The sequence below is a fragment of the Fringilla coelebs genome, assembly GCF_963513975.1.
Source record: "Fringilla coelebs genome assembly, chromosome: 2".
Lineage (NCBI taxonomy): Eukaryota > Metazoa > Chordata > Aves > Passeriformes > Fringillidae > Fringilla > Fringilla coelebs.
In genome coordinates, this window is record NC_140029.1 from 82487804 (window position 1) to 82512070 (window position 24267).

General features: G+C 37.8%; 1 protein-coding gene across 1 annotated transcript in view; it reads right to left on the minus strand.

Moving 5' to 3' along the window:
- The window catches only part of TMEM135 (transmembrane protein 135), a 159362-nt gene that overhangs the window by 12625 nt on the left and 122470 nt on the right, over positions 1 to 24267 (minus strand). The window contains exons 7-9 of the mRNA XM_084227073.1: positions 5668 to 5709; positions 4279 to 4425; positions 2058 to 2127 (exon numbers count right to left, since the gene is read on the minus strand). Of these exons, the coding sequence (XP_084083199.1) occupies positions 2058 to 2127; positions 4279 to 4425; positions 5668 to 5709 (259 nt within the window). The remainder of the gene's footprint in view (positions 1 to 2057; positions 2128 to 4278; positions 4426 to 5667; positions 5710 to 24267) is intronic.

Genomic DNA, 24267 nt, shown 5'->3' on the forward strand with positions numbered 1-24267 from the left:
AACTCAGTCAACCTGTTGCAATATATTAGGAATTCGTTAAGAGAGTTAAAATCAACTAATTAAGATATTTAATATTTATTCTGGGTATTAGTAGCCCACGTTCCTTCAAGAGACAGAACTTTGAGACTACTACCGTAGAAAATAATCCCAGAGAAGTCATGAACACCCCATTCCTGAAACTGCTCAAGATGAGGTTGGATGGGGCTTTCAGTAACCTGGTGTAGTGGAAGGTGTCCCTGCCCATGGCAGGGGGCTGGAACAAGATGGTCTTTAAGGTCCCTTCCAACTCAAACCGCTGTATGATCCTATGGCCCTCTTTGAGGTCACCCTAGTCACCAGGAAATTTGGAGAGTTATCTGGTCCTGTCTGCAGCACCAGCAGAAGAAACAGACAGCTGGACTTCTGCTGGCTAATGGCTCCTCACTGTAAACAAGGGGAATCCTAAAGAGGAAAAATATTCTTCCACTGCTTCGGTCACAGCTCTTTTGAGACATTTACAGGAACAAAGCATTTCAAGTATTTAAAGTCTGAAGGGAAGTCAATGAACTCAGATGGTATGGCACTACTGAACATTACACCATGTAAAAGCCATGATGCTGTCAATGAGCTAATGTGCATTTAAATGTGAAGCAGGAGAAGAAGAGGATGCAAATGGCAGTTAAAGCACAGATGTATTAATGAGAAGAAAACTTGTTCAAGAGTAAGGGAAAACAGCACTGAGGGGAAGTTTTGGCAATAAGCAGCTCATCACATCGTTAGCAGATTTGAAAGCTCCATTACAAAAAAGAAATTGTAAAAACATGCTCAAATCATGTCAGCTGACAGTTGTTACTGATCAACTCCAGGAACAGTCATAGAACTGAACCTTGAGAATTTTGGATCTTTAAAAAAATAAATACATAAAACCAAATTTTTTCACTCATGTTTTAATTTAAATAAAAAGTTACAGAACAGACAGGAAATTAGAGGATCTGACTGCCACTTCAGCAATATCTTCCTCACTAGGTTATTGTAGTCAAGAATAATTTACACCAAAATACTATAGAGGACAGGTCCAAGAATGAAATATATTTCAAATGCACAACTGTCTTCTCTAAAGAGAGAACAGCCTTATAAAAATTTCTTTTTAAAATTTACTTTTTGTCAGGTCAAGTCTTTATTCAGCTTTATTATCAGTTAGGTTTTTTCCTTCCCTCATTCCATTTAAGGATATATCAAACAAAACAAAACTATGCTGAATCAAGAAGTGAAAAGGATGTGTATTTCTGAATATCCACCTTCCTCCCCATCCTCGGGTGCCTTTAACATTTCAAAAAGTTATTTTTGAAAGTAACATACATTAAAAGCATCTGAAGATACTCAAATACATTTTTGCTGCTCCATATATAAAACCAGGTCAACTGTTAAGGGATTGGGATCTTCTGGAGCCTTACCAGCTCCCAAAACAGGCACAGCAGGTGGTACCACCTGTGCCAACCCAATGCCAGCTAATACAAATTTCTGCACAGTAACTCTCTGAAAAAAAATAAAAATGCACTGATCACATTAATAATGGAGTATGAATTATACCACCAGAGATAAACAGCTCTTTCTGGGCGTAGCAACTGTGACCAATCTCTCATTACCGCGAGCCCCTAAAATAAACGACTGGAGGAGTGCACCCAGTGCCCAGCAGCGACGTTCCAGAGCTGTGCAGCTGCACGGGAACCACGGCCGCCTGCCACAGCAGCACATTCCAGGTGCTTTATTTAGGGGGGAGTCACAAGTGGGCTCAGCCGTGAAGTGCATCACATAGTTAAACAAGTTCCTTGCTTGCTAGGCCATTTTTTCCCACACATTTTATGTTACTCATTCACTACAGCTAATCTGAAAGACCAGAGAACTTTAACCCCACCACCGCCCCGTCCTAAATTGAGAAAATCTGTTTTCTGGCTTGTCACATTTTCAATAGAAAAGAATGAGTAACAGGCTCATTTCTCACTTCCTAAGCATATGCTTTTCCTGACTTTTACCCCTTCTTTGCCAGAGTTTGTCAATCCAACTTTTTCTGCACTTACTTTAATACAGTATGAGATGCAATTATCTCCATAGTGTTTACAGCATCTATGCCTTGGGCCATGTTTGCACCTGCAAAAAGCATAATGAAACACGTATTAACTCGTAGCTGTTTTCAGCGACAGGAGACTTCATAAATTTTTCTTGCCTAAAAATACATAAAGTGCTATTTGCCCAGTACTCCATTCTCCCCATTACCCACTGAAGGGCATTGTGAACTTTTATGATGCCATAAAAGGACAATAAAAACTAACAATACTTTAGTTGTACACCAAGAAAAAAGTGTCTGCACACTTATTTGGATCCAACCTCTTGCCATGCTACACATAAAATGCTAAATTAAAGAACAAATTTTCTGCTGTGGCCAACAAGGAGAAGTGATGTGACTTCTCCTGATTTGTCTCTGCTCTGTGGATCTGAAAGGATATTTGAGCAAGCATCTGTTGCCTGTGCCCTTTCATCTTTCACACCACTGTAAGGGTCACTGAAAGGCAATACAGATCATACTAATGCACACCCTGTGAGACTTCTCTCAACTACAAGCCTCTCACTTTTGGGCTATTTCTTCTGCGGTGCAGATTTTTATGTAGCTCTTCATTTGGACTGAGAATTTGACCTTGAGTATTTAAAACAGGCTGGCTTGGGCTGGTGGGATGTGTGGATTGTACAGTTTTTAGCCCTGCATTATGCAGAATTAAAATAAGTAATTCATACTGGATCTGAACATTATATTTTGCTATATCCAAGTTTTTAAGATTTAATGTAAAATAAATTACACAATTTATATACTATGTCAAATATCTTGGAAGTTTTGAATCGTGTACTATAAAGTCTAATGGCCATAAATCATCTGTGAGGTCAGTTTATGTAGCAAAATTGTAATGAGAATGTGCTCAGGTTACAGGCATTTAGACTCAATTATATTGAAAAGAACCATATGGAAGAGAAACCAGTGGGAGCATAAAAACTCCATATTGAAAGTTTGCTGAATGTCTGAGTTGGGAGTTTCAAAACCTTAAAATAATTGTTCTTCTCCATCTCCAATCCTTTAACCAACAACAGAAGAGCAATGAACTATCTCTAGCAATGAACTATCTCTAGCAATGAGTCACAGGTATTTAAGACAAAACAGGCATAAGCAATTCAGGTAAAAGCATTTGATTATGGCTGGAGGCGTCTTTTCCTTGCAGGTCTTTTGCTGTCTAATACAGTCTTGCCTGGAAAACCACTGATGACTTCCCTCATCTTTTTCAACTAAAACCCACAGAATATCATAGGAAGTCACTATGTGATGGGGATCAATTCATATTTGTTCATCATCTGAGCAAGTAAAATAAGCCACTACTTTGAGTACACAATACACTTGGATGATTCCCTCCTGCATGAGAGCAGGTAGAGATTTGGTCATAAAACTGCTCTGGAAGAGGTCAGCAGAAGTGAAGATTCATAGGTGTCACGTGAATATACCCCCAATCCATTTTTTACTCCATCTTCCCTGTAAATGAATGATTCCCTGTGGTATCCAGTGTGCCTGGAGCAGAGGAATCAGTCATAGCAGAAGTAAGTCATCTGAACATATCAGACTGAAAAGCTCACTGCTCTCCCTTCTTTAAGCTCATACTAAAAGACAGTGAATTCCTGTAGATAGGGGAACACCCCCCTTGCCTAACTTCAGATGTCTACATCTGACCTCGTGTAAAACAGTTTTAGACTCCCTCTTTGCTTTGCAATTTCCTATCTCCAGATAGCAGAGGCAGCCCACGTGCCATCAATCCTCTTTTAGGTAGCTCTCCTTTATGCAATACAAGGATGTAGGTCCCCCAAAAGACTATGTTACAGTCACTTATGGTGACATAAGATCTGCTGCTGTGCAATTTTTCTCCTTCATAGTACCACTAGTTCCAGCAGAACTATGCCATGAACTGATTTTGCTGAAAACTGCAGAAAAAGCAACACCATCCTGCACTCATCATGGGCTGAATTTGCTCTCCCTTGTTAGACAACTGCATGTTGCAAGGTCATACAGGTCTTCAAGTTTTGCTTGCACCAGAGTTGATAATTTGCCACTATTAACTACCTAGTAAAAATGAAATAGAAAAACACTGAAATACAAAACAGAAGCATTACAAAACATTGTCAAATACAACATAACAGACATTAAAATGCTCTATACAACAATTATTCCAATTTTGTTTTGTTTTTCTATTGGGTTTTTTTACTCACACTTTGTCCATGAGCTTTTTTGTTAGTGCCAGTATGTTCATTGGCTGTGATACTTTTTCACTATGCTTGATTTTTCTATCTGTTTTTGAAAATGCTGCTTCAGGTGAAAAAGAATGGGTAGGGATTTCTTCTTTCCCTACAATGAACCTGAAAGAAAAAAGCAAAACAGAACAAAGCAATTACATAACTCAAAGAAATACATGAAGTCCTGTACAAGTCTCTAAGTCTTAGACCAGATTGAAGTTACTCCCAGGTCTGTAAAAACCCATCTTATACAGCTGCCAAACCTCATACTTCTTGAGGAAGATCAATCCACTACATACATTTAAAGATATACTTCAGCTAGAGGATACAATTGATGCTGGGAATTTTTTAAAATTAAAACCAAAAACATTAATAGGGAAGTCTACCTCTCAAAGGAAGAGCACTAGGCAGGAATATAAAAAGGCACTTGAAATATCTCAATTCTCTCCAGCAAAATGGGGTTACATAAAGGTTGATAATTACTACAATATTTTAATAAAATATCTATTTTGCAGAATCTTCAAAATGTTCTTGCTCCCACTGAAAGCACCAACTTTTTTTTGCTTGGCCTCATCTTCAGCCTTCTTTCTTCACCAAGAAGTTGATATTGTCAATACATTGACTCATCTTAGATGTAGAATTACTGCATATCAATGGCAAGGGAGGACACATGGGAAAATGTTTCCTAAAACCATGCACTATAATCCAAGTTACACTGTACCTTGGCAGTCTAGCCGAGGGTAAAGAAGATATAAAAACTTTGACATTATGTAATGCAGTAAATAAGATCCAGGTAAAAACGCAGCAGCCATTTGCTTCCAGGAAAATATGGGTTATCATGCATCCCAGTTTTAAAAAGACAGAAGATAAGTGCTCCTTCCAATCCATGCAATCATATGTCTGAGTTTCCTTTAATAACAGTCCCAAACATGAAGGGACTTTTCTCTTGCTAGCACACAAAGAGGAAACTGCCTCAAGCTACAACAGAGGAGGTTTAGATTGGATATTAGAAAAATTTCTTCACTGAAACAATTGTCCAGCATTGGAACAGGCTGCCAAGGAACTGGTGGAGCCACTGTCCCTGGAAGTATTTAAAATACATGTAGATGTGGCATTTGGGGACATGGTTTAGTGGGGGACCTGGCAGTGTTGGGTTAAAAGTTGGACTGGATGATCTCAGAAGTCTTTTCTAACCCAAATGATTCTATGATTATGCCTTCTATAAAATATATTGTATACCCAGAAGTTGGACAAATTTTAGAGCAGCATGATTTTTTGTAGGAATAATCTTTCCTTACAATGCAGCTGCCACTGTGCATGATTCCTCAAAATCTTGTCTTACATAGTCACAGAAACTTTACTTACTTTAGTGCAGAGTATGTAAATCCTTTCAGGCCATCTTTGCACCTGAAAGACAAAACCAAAAGATTTCTCTATAACGGGCTGCTGGCAATGTAAAGTGTTACAGATTACATATGGCATAGAAGGGCTGTGGAGGAACACCAACTTTCCATTAACAAAAAACAGCACGTTTGCAACAACTCTGTGGTTATCCTTGATTCCCAGTTGTCACCACAGCCTTGGGACATCTCTGAAACAAAGGACACAGCATCAAATGCCAGTGCTTCTCTTTTTTATCCAAACCAAGAGTGGAGAAATTTTTAAAGGATGGTAACAGAACCACTAGGGCAACAATGCGAGAGGACAAAGAACTGTTTGCTTTATGGAAAAGCAGTCATGATGAGTTTAACAAAACAGAAGTTTTACTGTAAGCAGAGAAAGGAGGGTTGGAACTCAATGAAAAGCTGCAGGGAATAGTTTCTCTGACTTTGAGAGAAACTGCTGTACTTTGCAAAGTGCTGATCTCTGCAGCTTCTTACTTTAAGAAGACTCTTAATCTGAAAGTCCCAGTTTTTTAATTATACAGTCAGTGGTTGCTCTGATTCTGAGCTTGATAGCATGTATATATATAATATATATTTGTTCTTACCAACTATAGGGTTCCCTTTTTGAAGAATGACCACAGCAAGGAGCCCATATTTGGCTGTGGAAGATTTGGGCTATTGACCTTTTTTTCTGTCCAGGATACAATGAAAGGAACTGAAGCTTGCAGCTGCTACTGATTCCTCCAGAAAAAACATGTTGATAGCATAGGAGAGAGGAGATATTTGTGTTTTCTCTCCTTTTCTTTTTGTAGAATTGTATGGGGAGTACGTGATGGCAAAAATGCATTCCTGACACAGTACACAAATCACAAACTAGTAACTTATCAATATCACCATTTCAAGAGCATACCTACTCTAAGGGAAGGCAGGACAGAAGTCACAAAAGCTTTGTAAACAGAAGCAGCTGATGACAGCACTTTGCCTTCCACCCGCAGAGACCACACTGTCCCTGGAAGTGCTGTGCCCACACCCTTCAAGAGCAGGTGACACCATCTCCCAAAATTTCCCAAAAGGTTCCATGCATAGATCAACATATACTACCAATGGTTGGATACACACAAACAGCAGGAAAAACATCAAATCAAAGATGTTCACAAATTAAGAAAGTCTTGCTTTGTCCTGGCAGGGGAGTGCCTGGTGCAGAGCTGGTAAGACATCACAGCACTAAACACTCCTGGGAAATTCTTCCCAAGGTTACGACCTTCAATACATATATTTCCAAGGACTTGGTTTTGTCAGCATGTGCACAGTTACAAACAGCACCAAAATCATTGCAAAGAGTTTGCCTTTTAAAATGACTGCATTTAAAATATTGGTCACATATTTATGATGTATAAGGGTTCAAGGTAAACACGTAAAAATAAAATTGCTCATGGTATCTTTAATTAACAGAACTTTGAAACCAAAGACATGTAGTAATTTTAATTGTGATTATTTACACATACATACAATTCAGAAGCTGAAACACTATCACAGCCCTTTTACAGAATGATGGACTCAAAGATGGGTTGAAAACTACACAGTGGACTGAAAAAATCAGCTTAGCCCAGAGATCACAGTGAATCACTGGCAGAAGTCCAGAGCCCAAATATATGCCCCACTTCATCCACAGTACCATGGTCCAGTTTCCTAAGTTTGATTTTAAACCTGCAGCTGACTGTAAGTTAAATGCCCTTTGAGTGAAGGGTGTCCAACACATTATGCCTGCAAGCTGCCAGCTCATGAATAGGGCTTTAGTTTCTACTTTTCCAGTAAATTAAAACCATACACAAACTGCAATCTAAACATGCACATAAGTGTTTCTAGAATAATATTAGAACAGAAAAGTAATCACAGTATGGGCATAATTATGTTTTCTCCTTAATCATTCCAATGTAACGGCACTTCCAGTTGCAAGTGTTCAATGATTCCTTTACTGCACCACCAGATGTCCCTGCCCAGCTGTGTTCGAAGCACCCTGATGGATGCTATCCTACAACTCATTTCCTTTAAACTGACCTCAAAGAAAATGTCAAATCCTTTCTTCATTAATATTGAAAATCAGAAGACATCTGAATCACCAAAAGAGAAAACAGCACTCCAACCCCCTAATTTTTTCCTCTAAGAAACAAAAAATATTTCTAATGCCTATTCTAATTACACAAAAAAGTCAATTCTATTCAGAAAGTATTTAGTGTATTGGAATTTTATTAGCTATGCTTACTTTTCTTTTTTTTTTTAGTTGTTCTGTGTATTTGGAGCTACAGCTATGAATCTCCCTGAAAAATACATCAAAGTTAAATATGTAGTTCAGTAAGGAAGTGATGCTAAGGACACAATCAGAATTTTTTCCCCCTTAACTTCCTATTTAATTTTAAAAAAGTAAAAAGTGCAATTAAGCTTTTAAAAAAAAATTAATTAGTGTTGCTTGCTGTCTAAACTGTCTCCTGTAAAACCATTCTGCAAAACTACTGTGTGTGTGTGAAAATTGTTATTAAGAGTTTTATAAACAGGAGTCCGAGAGAAATAATACTTGCAGTCAAGAGTAATTTGCACTGTAACTCCCCTTCTCTAGCACGGCCATTTTGCTCTTACGAATGAAGAGGCAACCAACAACAAAGCTGTAATTCTAATTTTTTTGTTTTACATCATGGATAATGAATTCACTATATTTAAGGTTTCAGAATGCTGGTTTGAAATGACCTTTTTTATTCATTCACTAGGTACACAACACTGGCAGCAACCAAAAAAGCCCTACACACTAACTTCAAGCACACTTTTTTTTGGGGGGGTAGAGCTCTTGGGGGAGATTTTGACAACCCCCTTGCAGAGACATCACAAATTCAGTGACTGGCCTCAACAGTGACTGCTGAGGTACAATACTGGCTGCACATGGCACGTTTCACAAACACCTGGCTGCTAATAACTGAACTAAGAGTAATTATTTGCTTCATGCAGCCACTAATTGGTAATAATAATGCCACCACTAATTGGTTATAATAACTTTTACTCAATGCTTCATTGCTCAAGGGGTGAAAAAGCCTGCACTCTGCTGCTGACCCCCATGAACTACTCAAGCTTGAAATGAGCCTAGTACAATACATTACATGTGCCCAGCACTGCAGACACCCCTGAGAGAGGAAAAATCTAAACAGTGAATTGTAAGGGGTTTTTTTAGGGTACTATTCAACTTGCAGAGCTGTATGGCATCAGAGGGACTAGGTTTAGTTCACCTACCCTTCTGCAAGGGCATGTAGAGATAGGACAAGGAGGATGGGCTTTAAACTGAGGAGGCAGGTTTAGATTAGATATTAGGAAGAAACTCTTCACTGTGAGGGTGATGAGGCACAGGTTACCCAGAGAAACTGTGGATGCCCCATCCCTGGCAGCATTCAAGGGCACCTTGGATGGGTGTCTTAATGACAATCACTAAGGTTCCTTCCAAACCAAAACATTCTACTGCTCTATGTCTCCCACCACCCTGAATGTCCCAGGGACCAAATCCCATTCTGCAGGAGGGCAACACTTTTTTCTGCTCAGCAAGCAGTAATTTAAATGGTGCATAATTTGGCTACATTCTCCCATCAGATGGGGACTGTCCCTGGTACAAAGCCAAGAGTGCCAGTGACTTTGCCAGCTGTCCCTGCTGGCACCACATACCTGATCACACAGCAGAAATGCTCCACTCCATTCCAGCTTTTGTTTGGCCAGAGCTTGTGTTCTGTTGGAGCCAAAGGAGCAGAAGAATCAAGGAGCCAAAGCAATAAATTTGGATTCTCAAAATTCCCCTGCTGGGACTATTCTGGCACATGAGCAAGTAGGGTTGATTTTAATAGTGCATATTTATAAGATAAATTTAACTTACGGCCACACACATTTATTTTTTCATAAAGAAAACAGCAAAAGTGGAATAGAGCCAAGGCTTGATACAAACTATACTTCCAACAAGACATGAACTAACTGTAATTATGTTTGTATATGTAAAGAGGTGCTGTACATGAGTTAACTGTACTCTCTCTCCATCCTGCACGAAAAATTTCCCACACTGAACTGCAAGCCTGGATGCCAGCAATTATATTTTGGGGTTTTTTATTAGTATGTCTGTTTTGGGGTTTTTTATTAGTATGTCTTGTCATAGCTCTTCTCAAGATTTCCTCTGTGACCAATAAATATACACTGCACAAGAAACCTTCTGAGGGAACGTCACTTTTCACCCACGGAACTGGTAAGCAGAAAGCAGCTCACAGTAGTAACAACATGCCATGTTTAACAACGTCCCCACAGTGCTTACGGTGTCCTTCAGGGTAAGAGTAAATTAGAAACTCCTACAAGCAGAGCTCTTATTATGGCCACGTGGGAGGGAAGCACTTCAAGCACAGGACATGTGTTAGCATTTTACTGCAGCACCTCTGCCTGTGAAGACTGGTCGGGGGGACCACGTTTCCATGTTAAGGTGTCTTCTTTATGGAGAAGGGAAGATCATACTCATGAAGTGTGACTGTGTCTGAACATGCCAGCTATACCTCTTGCTACTAAATCCCTTGCTTTTAGGAATTAAAGGCTATCTACGGTATTTTGTGACCCTATGCTGATCTCTAGAGGATAATCCATTTTCTGTTTTAAGTTGCTTAGAGAGATTACTATATCTCCCTCCTTCTGTTTTTCAGCTGGACTCCATGATCTTAAATTATTCATTCCTCATCCTGTTAAAAGTCAACAGCAACAGGTGCCATTTTTCTGAGATGTCTTCTGTATCTATTTCTCTTCCTCCTTTTCCAACTTCTCTTTTGCCCTTTCTTCCTACAAGTTGAGCTGCTCCTCCACATTTCTCCCCAACTGTCCTTTAAATGTTATTCTCGAAAGCTCATTTCTTTTTCTTAAGAAAAATTGCACTGAGGAAATCCAAACGTAAATTTATGGGAAAAAAATTACTTATACCCAGATTCTCTCTTCTGTGATTTTCTGCTTTTATAGATTAAACACATATTTTCTTTCTATTTTTACACACAGGTCTTACTTATTCAAGCCAGAACTGTGAAAAAATATAAGGTGCAATTATAAGCCAAAAGTCTAATGTCCTACCCCATGGAAAACATGCAGCTTTTGGAAAACATGTCAAAAATTCCATTAAAAACAATTGAAATCAGAGTTCTAGTTTATAAAGATTATACCTCAAACTTTTAAATGTGCAAATGTAACCAGGATCAAAATTCAGTCAGAAGTCTCATAACTTGTGCTTCCAAATCAGATAGCTAACTTCTGCATGTTTAACTAAAACACTAAAAAATGTATCCACGGCATTTCTATTAGTTGTGCCTGAAGTAAAAAACGATCTTTTGAAAAGGCCATGGTTTTGCAATAATTACATGCAGTGAATATAAAATCATACCTTATAAAAAAGTAAATGAACAAAGAAACAGTAAATAGGGACAACATTCAAGGAGAAGGATGAGATTAGCACCACGGAGGGCGTACATTATTTTTTTCTTGACCCAAGTTGAATGCATCATTTCCAATACTTGAAAAAGAAAAGTGCATGGAAATGACAAACCATGTAGTCAACAGTGACCTATGGTCCCACTAAGCTCTCATGTAAATTCAGGGAATTACATTTTAGAACAAAAATACTGCGATTCTGTGAAGAATGTGACACTGCAATTAAAAAGAAAGCTGTTTATACTGAAGTTAAATTACAATACTGGATTCAGAGTTGTAAACCAAAGTTGCTATCAATCAACTTCACATCTGATTTTTAATCAAGTTTTCTGTGTTATTGTCAAATTGAAATCAGATTTCTAGCGATGCTAATTATCTTACTATTATAACACTCTCATTCTTTCAGGTTAGCACTTTCTGAAACGTGCAAGTAACTGCAATTTCAGTAGTGAAATTTCTCTTCAAAGATCTTGTAAATGACAAAAAAAAATTGCTATTTTAGCTGGATGCAGATGTTCCATATCTTTTTGCACAACAATGCTGTGCTGTGGGCTCAGGGGCAACAACTGAATCATTCAGGTGGCCACATTCCCATGTCAAAATCCTTCATCAAAGCCCCTGCCACATACAACTAATAGAAGAAGCCAACATAGAACTACAGGACAGTATGGGGCAAAGATACCTTTAAAGATCCTCTAGTCCAACACCCCTGCCAAGGGTAAGGACACCATCCAGTAGATCAGGTTCCTCAGAGCCCCATTCAGGCTGGCTTTCAATGTTTTCAGTGATGGAACACCTACCACCTCCCTGGGAAACTTCTGCCAGTGTCTCACCACCCTTATAATAAAATACTTATTTCTTATATCCAGTCTAAATCTACCCTTTTACTTTAAAACCATTAACTCTTGCCCTGTCACTACAGGTTCTATTAAAAAGTCTGTCCCCACCCTTCTTATAAATCCCCTTTAGATACTAGAAGGTGCTCTAAGGTCTCCCAGAAGCCTTCTCTTCTCCAGACTGAACAACCCCAAATCAGCTTGTCACAGGAAAGGTGCTCCAGCCCTCTGATCATCTTTGTGGCCTCTTCTGAACCTGCTCCAACAGGTAAATGTCTTTCCTGTGCTGAGGACTTCAGAGCTGAATATAGCTCTCTAAGCAATTAAAAAAGCTGACTAAACAATGAAGTTAAGGATTTATCTGCTTAGTTCAATTGATTTGTTGAATTTTGCAAAGTGACGTAATTTTTCCACTATTCAATTTTGACCTTTTTCTTACAAGTGTTTTAAGAAAATACAGCAACCTTCTGTTAAAGCAAAACCCAAACACTCTCTCCAAATCAGGCACAGAACAAAAATAGGAAATGGAAAAAACCCCTGGAGACATGAAGATGGGAAGTCAAATTGTCTCTAGAGGCATGAGGACACAGAGAAATGCACCTCGACACGTGCTCAAAGCCACGTCCACCTCAGGAGCCAGGGCTGCACTGATGCCGTCTCATTGTTGTTAGAACAATGAGTCAACCACTAAAGGGACACGCTGTTACAAGATTACAAAACAAATAATCCTTAAACCCACAACAGGTTTTGCTCATTATGAAATAATAGTGGCACCTGCAGTGATTCTATCTTAGAAGGAGACTTGTGCTAAATTTATCTGCTGCCAAATTTTCCTCTGGCTTCTTCTTATGGCTCTTTGCAAATGGAAAAAAAGAAAAAGAGAGAAAAAAAATAAGAGGCTAAATTTGCTGGAACTGTTTTTTGTAAACACACTTAATGCTCTTTGCAAATGATTCAAAATTTCAGCAAGCTAAACCTCTCTCATTGATTGATGAATTCATGAATTCAAGAGAAATGGATACAACATTTGATTTTCCCAAATGATCCCATAATTGGATTTGAGGGAAAGGTTTGGCTGTTTGCTTTGTTTCAATTTGGGGAAAATGCGATTAAAAGAAGAAAATCCATTTATATTTTTACATTTATGAATCCTATCTCTGACATTTAATAACATATATGATCAGGATAAATTTATAATGAAATGAAAAGTTACAAAAATATTTTAAAGATATTAGCAGTCATTCTGAATGTGCCCAGGCCATTGCTGAGCTGGGAGAGTGAAGATCAGTGAGTTACTTTTAGTACATTGACTGAATTGAGATCTTCGCTCTATTATTCAGAAATATTTTTAATTCCATATAAAGTAAAATGTCGCCAAAATCATCGAGATTGTTACAGGCATTTATCCATATGCATTATGACAACATCAGCTGGTTGTTACACAGAAACTAAATTACTATGATGCAAAGTTTGTTGAAATTCAACTTCTATTTCTTTGTGATGATGACTGCCCCTTGCAGATTTACCCACTGACACAGAGTTCACACCCACATCTCCAAGATGAGTGCTGTGGTATTTGCCTCTGATGCTTGTAAATACCATTGGAAGTCTTGAAATGAAATTAAAATGTAAAATCTGTTCAGAAAGAACCACATAGTGAATAAAGCGTTTGTGCACAGCCTCAAGAAAACACTATTTTGAAAATGAAATTTCAGTGCAACCACAGAAATCCACTCCTGAGTAACTCCCTTGCTGACTTATACTTCAGCAAGAGACCACATTTTACTCTAACATAACAGTTTTATTTTAAATTACCACAGTGCTGGTCAATTAGATTGTATTTTTAGTGCTGCACATCCAGGTGCAGTATTTAGAATAGAAAGTTGCATCACCAAAAAAACCCAAAAAATCCCAAAAAGACTAACTTGAGATACTGGTCATGAGACCTGGAGTGAGCTGACACAAAGCCCAAGCATACAGGTCCCAGTCAGAGTGAGGATGTGTCACTTCTGTGATGGACAATGCTCATTCTTTCTTCTAATAATCAGCATATAAATGTGGCTTCTGTACATCTGTAATTCCTTCCAATTTTGATTTTTTGAAAAAACAATTTTTAAGAAAAAATTAACTCCATACCAAGAATGTATATAATCATCTAGATAAAACACAAGATTTCCTCCAAAATATGAAGAAAAATAAAATTAATTTTTTTACACTGAATACTTGCTGCAATTAACTAATTTAAGCAAGAATATGGTATTTATGAAAATAATCTACCAAAAATAGTTGCTGGGAAGTTAAATGCTGCTGGTATCCTTTAAGAGATCAGTAGGATCTCCCATAATTATTTCACTTTGTAAATATACCACATCTGCTTTTGTCAGCTACAAAGTATGCAGCATAGTTGCATTTTCCTGGCATTCCTAGAGAAGGCCAGGTACAGACTGATTGTGAGCCACCAAAGTGACCTCAATAGTGAGAAAGCTACATAACTGTGGGATGTTATTTTTAGAAAAGACAGTGCTAAACACTAACTATGACAGTGTCTGGGAAAGGAGGAATTAGACAAAACTGCAATTCAACTGGCTTCCTAAGGAGGAAGGCTGTACATAAACAGACCCTGAAAGCACCTGGAAGACAATCATGAGGACATGACTAACAATGAATACATGCTTATAAAAAAAAATCCTTGTAACACAGGGTCTCATTTTATGACTAGGAATGCAAAGCGATATATGGCATAGGCTATTGACTTAATTCAGGCTTGGACCTAAAGCATGTGACATTTTCTTACAATAACAACCACAGAAACATAATCTAACAGAAGATAGAATGAATACAAAAGTGGTTAGACAAGAGTAGTGAGAGAACAGTTGTCAATGGCTTGCTGAAAAACTGGAAGGACAGACCAAGTGGTACTCCACAAGAACCAATTCTGATGTCTGCTACTCAGTAATTTCAGTCATGAGAGCGGTGACAAGGAAAAAAGTGCATGCCTATTACACCTGCAGATAATACTGAACAGAAAAAGGCTGCAAGGGCTGCTAAAAGGATGAGAGAGTTGGGGTTGTTCAGCCTGGAGAAGATTTTAGGGAGACCTTATATCACCTTCTAATACCTAAAGGGGTTACAAGAGAACCAGAGTGGGACTTTTTAGGAAGACATTTAGTCTTAGGACAAGAGGTACTAAATTTAAACTGACAGCAGGTTTACATTTTTTTAGGAAAAAAATTTCCTGTGAGCATGGTGAACACTGTTACAGGTTGCCCAGAAAAGCTGTGGATGCCTCATCCCTGGAAGTGTTCAAAGTCAAGTTGGATGGAGCCCTGAGCAGCCTAGTTTAGTGGCAAGTTTCCCTGCCTATGGCAGGCAGGCAGGAACTAGATGATCTTTCAATCAACTACACAAATACAGGATAAGAACTGTGAAGCATTAAAAAGCAAAAGCTTATTTGGGATGCAAAAGAAAGGCTACAATTTGCAAAACACTGAATTGTCTTGCTCTATTGTATTTATCAAGCTTTATCAGCTGAAATAAATTAAATTACCTTGTGCATTACAAAATAGGGAAGAATGAGACAAGGGGGAGAAAAATATAGCAGTATGTGATAAATCTTTGCTATAAAGTAAAGCAAATAATCTGTTTCACTCATGTTTATGGATGAGAGAAGAAGGAATAGACCAAAATTGTATCAAGATATATTCAATTAGACTCTGTAAAACTCTTATCCAAAAAGATGGCTAAGAATAGATTGCTTAAGGATGTCATGTATACTCCATTACTGAAGACTTTAAAGAAAAATACAAGTCAGATATTTGACATGAATGGGAAGAAAATAAGACAATCTCTCATGAATTCAAATATTTTTATTCTGCCTTAAAAGACTGAAAAGTAGAGCCAAGACTTACCATAAATGTCCTCACATATCCAAAATTTAAACCAACGGCATAACTTTACTAAGGAGGGAATGGAAAGGGGAGATTCTCTAAAGCGGTTCTGAAAGTTCTTTGTCCTTGATAACAAAGTATCACTGTGGTGAATGAAAAACCAGAAGAGATCAGCCCATGATCAACCCTTGGTTCCTTCAGCTGAAAAAACCCTCAAAAATAGTAAGCAAGGGCTAGAAAATCTGATTTTAACTTTGAATCCACCTGTTTCATATAGGAATTTTCATTCACTTTTAATTTTCAAGTCACAAATGTAACCATTTGTCCTAGAACAAAACTAATCTTGCCCCCATTTTACATGTAGCCAGCAAGCTCAATGCACTTTGTTGTTGTTGAAAATATAAAGCCATATAAAAATGGTTTTGCAAACAAAACTTCATGTGGCTGCAGTCCCAGCAGGCCTGGGAATGGCAGGTGATGCATTATGCTTGTTATTCAAAAGTAAAGGTCAATTTTGGAGTCTAACTTCAAGAGGAAAAGCAGTGCTAGTCAGTTATCAGCCCAAGGAAGAGGCACAGCCAGGTAAATAAATCCGCATGGACAAAATCCACATCTGGAGAAGCGACACAACTGGCTTGGCTATGGAACACAACTGGGAGACAGCTGCAGGAAGGCCAGAAAGCACATCTGCCACTACTTCTGTGTTTGATACAAATGTGCAGCCAACTGGAATTAACTGTTCTACTGGTCTGTGCCAGGCTCTTTTTTCAAAGTCAATATTTTGTAAGAAACAATGTCAAGTGTGACTGGTAGACCAAGGACTCAGCGTGAAACAATGGGCTGCGATGGGTACAGACCCATCCAGTTAAGCTGGCCAACCTTCTCTCCTTTTTCTGTGAGTTTTCTTGTACAGAATGCTTCAGGAGAGATCTTATGTTTCTGTCTTGTTTCTAAGATGTGTACCCTTTAAAAAGGTTCCGTAAGAATAAAATAGGGATTGCTGATGACACATCTCCTTAATTCCAAGAGAAGCACCAAACTAAATATGGCAAAGTAAAGAAAGAGTGTAGTATGCAAAGGAAATTTTTGGCCCACTTGACTTGCTAATACTCCACATTTTAACAGGAAAGGAAGAAAATCAGCAGACAAAAGATTTGCACCATGTTCTTTCAGCTCTGACAGCTTTCCAGTGAAAAAGTTTAGAGTAATAGCCTGGACATTTAGACTGTTTTCTTCAGGGGATTACATTCCTCCATCTATCTCCTCCCAAGCCAGAACGTGTCTTTTTTCTAACTGCACCTGATGCTGACTCATGGACTGCTCTGGACACTGCAAAGCCATGCAAGCAGATTAGACAAGGCTGCTTACTTTTTAATTTGCAGTCATTAGGTGGAGAGGAATCCAAGTTGTAGTGGCATATTCTTGGCGGTTTTTTACTACTTTAATATACTCATCAATATTATGTGAACAGTGTTCCTGACTTCATATGGCAGATGTTAATTCTTGGACCTATATAATTTTAATTGTTTATAATAAAGTTATAAAAACTAGCCAGCTGTGGAAAAGATCATTATGGTTTCAGAATTTTACTTGTAATCCAGCAAGAAACTACAGCAAAAGTTTTACTTTCGTATGGCAACCACAGTTCAACAAAACTAACTTGAAGTCAAGTTATTAACAAGTATGTAAACCAAGCAGTATGTAGCAGCTGCATGGTCTTTCATTATATCCATTACTTGCTAAAGTCTACTTAAATTTATTATTTTCCACAGGCTATGAGAAATGCAACATTTTTAAAAAACAGAATTACCCAAAATACACTGATAGTTGAAGGTAAAAAATATAAGCACTGGTAAAAGTGGAAGAAATTGAAGATATATGAAATTAGGTAGTTGCATGAATGTGCAGATTCACGGTTCAAATTTTACTATATGCACAGAAAACAAGTTTTGAAATAACTGAAAATAAACTACTCTTCAACAGGATTTAGGAAACCCCCAGCACTTGTGAAAAGAGATGATTAGCACTGTATTCAACCAAGAGCTGATGTTTAAAAAAAAAATGTGAAGAAGCCATGTTTTGAATTGATGTGTTTCAGTCTTCGATGCTGAGAATAAGGAAAGGATTCATAGCAAGGATTAGGATGCTACAAATCATATGGAACATATGAATAGGAGTCTGTTTCCATGTATCAATAGGGGTTTAATTTCTGAATGAGAAGCTTAAGCAAGGGCACATTCTTTTGTAAAATATCCCACGGGTTTCCTAGAATACACAGATGTAGTGACATCCTCACTTCTAACTTTACTCAATAGGTTCTTATAAATCCTTGATGAATGTTTAATTTAATTCCTAAAAAAGTAACATATTGGAAATTGTTTTTTGAGAAGGATAATAAAAATAGAAATAAAGTCCATGACAGAGAGAAAACTACATTCCCACAACCTAAGAAGATATATTTATTAAGGAGAATTGCTTATAACTTCGCCAAGTTTGCTACTCTGACTGCTATCTGAAACCATGATTTCCCAGGGAAAAAAAAAACTCATACCAAACAAAAACAGCTGGAACACATCCTAGAGATAAAAAATAAATCACTTGCAAGTGAATTCCACACTCAGAAGCCCCAGTCAGTACTTTATACAAACACCAAAACAAACAAAGCCCAGAAGGAGCATTAACATCCCTGGTAACTGGTGTCTACTAATTGTAGAGCACCAGGACAGCTTCAGTGGAAACGCAGAGCATGAATAGGATTGTCTGATAAATCTACTACCCTCAAACACTCCACATAGTATTCTTGACCCTGTAGGTCGCAACCTTTTGCTCCCAAGTCACTCATGCCAAAGGGAATAAAGAGGTTTATCCCATTCTGTTGAGTCCCTGTAATTATTTGTTACAGTTTTAAGTCATCTAGTACTATGTACATAGTAGTTTGGTGAACCACACATGCTCTTTTCAAACAAAAATTCAACAGACAAAATGGATGTAATTTAAAAACCTGTAAAGTAGCCCAAAACAAGTGATTACTTACAAGTTTAATTACTTTTATATTAACCTTGTAAGAATTCTATGTAGTAAAGAATTTGTAGCAGACAAATTAGATGTTATAGCCTCCAAGTATGTCTAAATCAAACAAATGTGAATTAATTCACAATAGAAGAAGGTTAGAAATTTATCTAAAGATTAAATTCACAAAGATGGGAAAAACACATACTGACCACAACTGGATAAGAAAAAAAGGGTACCATCAGAGAGCAGTATAGTCATAAGTAAGTCTTCAGATAGTTTTCATTCTCAAATTTCACATCGCTAACAGTTTGCTGTCAAATATAATATTTCTTTTATGGTGTAATTTGGCTGAAGTCTGCCAAAAGCACTGTATAAAAATGATTACTTCACCTTATGAATCACTTTTCATCAGCATACTTTTAAATACAGCTGTGAACTTTTGTTCTAGAGAAAAACAACAATTTTATACTGTTGATTTATCTGTGATGGAGCAAAGGGTGGAGCCTGGGGATTTATGATGTTTTGAGGATTTTTATATTTACTTATTTGTTCTATATTTTAAGTATAACTACTTTTATAAATACATTTCAAAATACATTAAAATATGTGCATTGTTAGCTTGCAAAACAACATTATATGGCATTCAGAGATTAATGTGTTTCATAACATGCTTGCGAAAAATTGAGCTGGGGAATGCAGCCAAGAGAGTTTTGGGGGTCACACTACAGTCTGGAATATCACTTTGGACTCCATTCAGAAGAAGATTTTAGCCATATTGCTAACCCTACTAGTAATGGTAAGGGTCTAAATGCCCCAGAGCCATGTCCTCTTTAAGGGCCACATCTTGCAAAGCATGCAGATGTATCTAAAACTGGCAGTTTGAAAGGACAAAGTAATAATGCCCATCTTGCTCATGTCAGATCCCAGTAAGAGTACTTCATTAATTCTTTTCTCATTTTTGGATTCATGATCCGTCCCTATGGGCCACAAGAAAACACATGCATGAAATTTTAATATATAAGGAGCAAAGGAAAGTTGATTACAAGCAATCTGCACCCGGAATAGCATTAGTGTTTTTAACGGTGTTTCAGAAAAAGCTTCCATAGAGATTTTTTTGGTGTTTGTGTATAATGTGCACAGAATTACATTATTAAATTAATCTCTGGAAGGCTATCCTCCAAAATGTTGTGTATTCCTATTATCAGTGCAAATATTCCAGAATTAAGACTTCTTGATAGAGGCAAGCCACACTGATGTCCAGACAACTAATGAACCCTGTAGCTACAAACTTGACAAAGCAGCATGTGCCTTGACACTTCAGAATATTTATGTGGTCAAGTCACAGAGGCTCCACAGAGCACTTGATGACATACATTTTAGTTCTTGCTTGATAAATTGATACAATTTGATCCAGACTTGGTTCCAGACCTTCTTATGCCTTGCAAATGGGTAACAGGGGCTGTGGAACACCTTTCCTCACATGGAAGACTCATGAAGATGCAAGAGGCTGTGTAGTGGTGGCGTCAAATAAAAAGAGTTATGCTGCACCTCTTCATTAAACCTACTGGTCTGCCAGGAGAGATTTCCACAGAGGAGGAGCATACATACAAATCTGCTGGTGTTTTTTTTATTAAAGCCAGAGAGAGAGGCCATGGGGAAAAGACATCTTTTATCTTCTCAGATTTATCTTGCACTCCTGGAGGATTCAGACTCTCTTACCAGACATGTATATTACCCAGTTTGTTTTTTGAGGTTTGTAAATTTTTTTTTTCTTGCTGTTCCATCAATACAGAATTTGCATGGTTACAAACAGTAACAACTTTAAAAGTTATATGGAAATTGTGTCCCAAATTAATTTCAACTCAAAATTAACAATCATAGAATTAAAGAATTATTTGTATCCGAAAGTACCTTATATCTTACCTACTTCATACTCCTCTATTATAGGCAGGGACACCTCCTAAACCAGATTGCTCAGATCCCCATTACACCTGGCCTTGAACATTTCCAGGAATGGGGCAGTAACAGCTTCTCTGGGAAACCTGTGCCAGTGCCTCAGCACCCTCATAATAAAGAATTTCTTCCTTATATCTAACTAAATCCATTCTTTTTCAGTGTAAAGCCATTCCCCCTTTTCCTATCATTACATGCCCTTGCATGAAGTCCCTGGAAGGTGCTATAAGCTCTCCCTGGAGCCTTTTCTCCAAGATGAACAACCCCATCACTCTCAGCCTGTCTTCAGAGGAGAGGTGCTCCAGCCCTTTGATCATCTCTATGACTCCTCTCTGGAGTCTCTCCAACAGGTTCACAACTCTCCTGTGCTGGGACCCCAGAGCTGGACACAGCACTGCAGGTGGGGTCTGACCAGAGCACAGCTGAGGGGCAGAATCCCCTGCCTTGCCCTGCTGCCCACGCTGCTTTGGATGGTTGGCTTTCTGGGCTGTAAGGGCACATTGCCAGGACATGTTGAGCTTCTTGGCAAACAATATTCATCAACTTTTTGGTCTGATACATCAAAGCCACGTCTTACACAACTTAGATTTTGAGTGTCTGCACACTGTAAGCATTTTATTGCTACTTTATCTAACTTGCCAGCACATCAAACCATAACTTGAACTTCTCTGCCTTCCAGGGCTTTTTTCTCCAGAAGTGTAGTTTTCCTTTTTTTGCTATTAATAGTTTTTAAAAAATAACCTATACTGAGAAGAGTGCACATAAACAGTTACTCCTTTAGAGACAAGAAAAATACCAGACTTTAAATACCATTTATTATTGATTAGACAGGGGGGTTTTTTGATCATCCTCATTTAACTTCAACAGGACAGTGGTGAAGTTGTTTAAAACCTGTTAGGCTAAATCAATTTTGTCTTTTTCATGAACTGTTAAAGCAACAATTTCTTCCAGGAGCAAATGAATTTACAGAGCCTGATTTCCAGGAAATGTGCAGAGCAAGCGTATTCCATGAGCGCAACACCCTCACGCACTTCTCTGAGGCTGACAAAGGACCAGGTTCATCCAGGAGCATGTGATCACCAGCACAGCTGTCTTGTCTGCACAACTACTTACTGTTATGAAAAAAGCAGAACTTTCTGCTTGTATCTTTGGGACCTTTATGATTTTACAAAATTGACTGAAACTGCCTCTAGGGTTCAAAGCTTCCTTAGGAAAAATACCGGCAGAAACACAAGGGAGTGCTGTGGGTAACATCCTTTAAAAACCAGGTGAAACACAGGACTCACGACTAATACATGAGGTATTACAGTTATCTCCCCTGACAGAAATAATGTCTGTTAAAAGGCTAACCTGAAAAAGATACACTTAAGAAAAACAAACTTTCCCCGACTCTTATCTTTTTCACATCTCGTCATCTGTTTTTGTGGGAAGTTTCTATTAACATATGTTCACAATATGAATTTCAAAAGTCACATATTAAATTCAATCCATTATATTTTGAAATTGAGATTCTCATATATAACTTTTCTACCTTTTTTTGCCCTCAGATTGCCTCATTCGGCCAGAATAAAGCAGCTCAAATTTAAATCCACAATGAATTTGAAAATCACACCATTTGTTGCTTAAAATCTCATTAAATGAGTAGTTTTAAAATTTACCTGAGTCATTTTTCTAAACAGATATACCACAGCTACAGTGTCTCCTCTTTCGCAAAACATTCAAAGAAACACCACAAAATTATATGAATCACAAAAAGTGTCGTAGTTTGTTTGGCACAGATTGCCTTAATCAATGCTTTAATGAATTGTGATTATTTGAGCTGTAAGTGCTTTACGAAGAAAACCCACACTCTATAATATATTCATGCAAAAATCTAACTGTGGATGTTTATATAAATTCAATATAATGTACATTATAAATTACTCCTCAGATCCCAGTGTTAGTTTAAAAACTGAAATATTGCACCAGCTTGCACATCAATGTCTATAGGAATAAATTCATACATGTATGTTAAAAGAATTATTCACTTTACTGGAAAAAACTGACTTATTTCTCCAAGATGGGTCTCAATAAAATTTCAGAAAAATGTAACAATGGAAAATTTGCTGTTGGATGCTGGTTCTTTGGTATCATTTGGATAAAGGATTTTTCTCTAGGTTAGCTGAGAAAGAGCCTGTCAGTGACTGCAGCCATCACAGCATAAAAGCAAACATTATGAAGACCATATTTCATTTGCAGATAAGAGCAGAATGAAACAGTAAAGATAACAATTTGGGACATTCATATTTTTCTCATCCATAAATGAGGTTCCCAATATCAGAAAAACCTACCTTTTTTCCCGGTTGATATTTTTTAAAATGGTGTTTTTTAAACTGGAGAACATCTGGCAGGGCATGCCAGAAAGGCATGGTATTTCACTGAATTTTGTCAAATTCCTTTATGAAACAAAGTCACCAATGATACATATATAATATACACACACTTTCTATTTTTTTGGTCTTGTCCTCTAGTGGAGGTACCTGTACTCAGGGTTACAATTTGTTAGATGCTGGGCCCTTACTGTGGCAACACAGAGACACAGCTGGAAGGAGACTGTACTGCAGGATCATGCCCATTACCTAGAGTAAGCAAACTTAATTCTCAGCAAGGAACCACACTTCTGATAAGCCAACCTTCTTATTCCTTAGTCCAAAAACTCATCAGATGTATTTGCTGTGAAGACTTTCACTAAGGAAGATGTGAAGAGAAAGGGAAATTAAAAGATGGATTTTCCTTTCCTAAGCGTTCTGCTGGCCTCAGCAGGCAGCTCAATGCTCAGTTGAATCTATTTAGATTTAAGAGACATAAAACATGGCTGCAGATCTGGGTGGTCTGTGCAATGTCCAAGAATATATGAATTGGCTCACCTTCAAAATAATATTTTGCTGCTTTCTTTTCCTCAAACAATAAATTATATCCACTTTTGCAATAAAATCACGGGGTAGTATCTAACAATACTGTTCCTCCACATCCATTGCTGGATGTGTATCGCTGACATCCACTTGCCTCTTCCATTTAAAATAGCAGATCACTTCAGTAAAACTATTATTACAACTGGATGAGCAGATATAAAGTCAGAAGGTGATAGTTTTATACAGTTTCATAAACAGATCAAGACTTTTTTTTCATCATGCCTGAAGGAAAAAAAAAGGCAGCTTTCCCTCTGTAAAATTAGCTATGTGCAAGGTGTAGCCAGAACTCTGCTGAAGCCAGGAAAAATCTGACAAGGAAGAAAAGAGCCATGAAAATGAGTCGTGCCATAAATTGCTGAAGTCAACATATCAAGCTACTACCTTCTGTAAGACATTTTCTGTTATAAAATCATATTTTTAATAATATGAACATCTGTGTAGTGCTTCAATCATCTTCACAGCACCT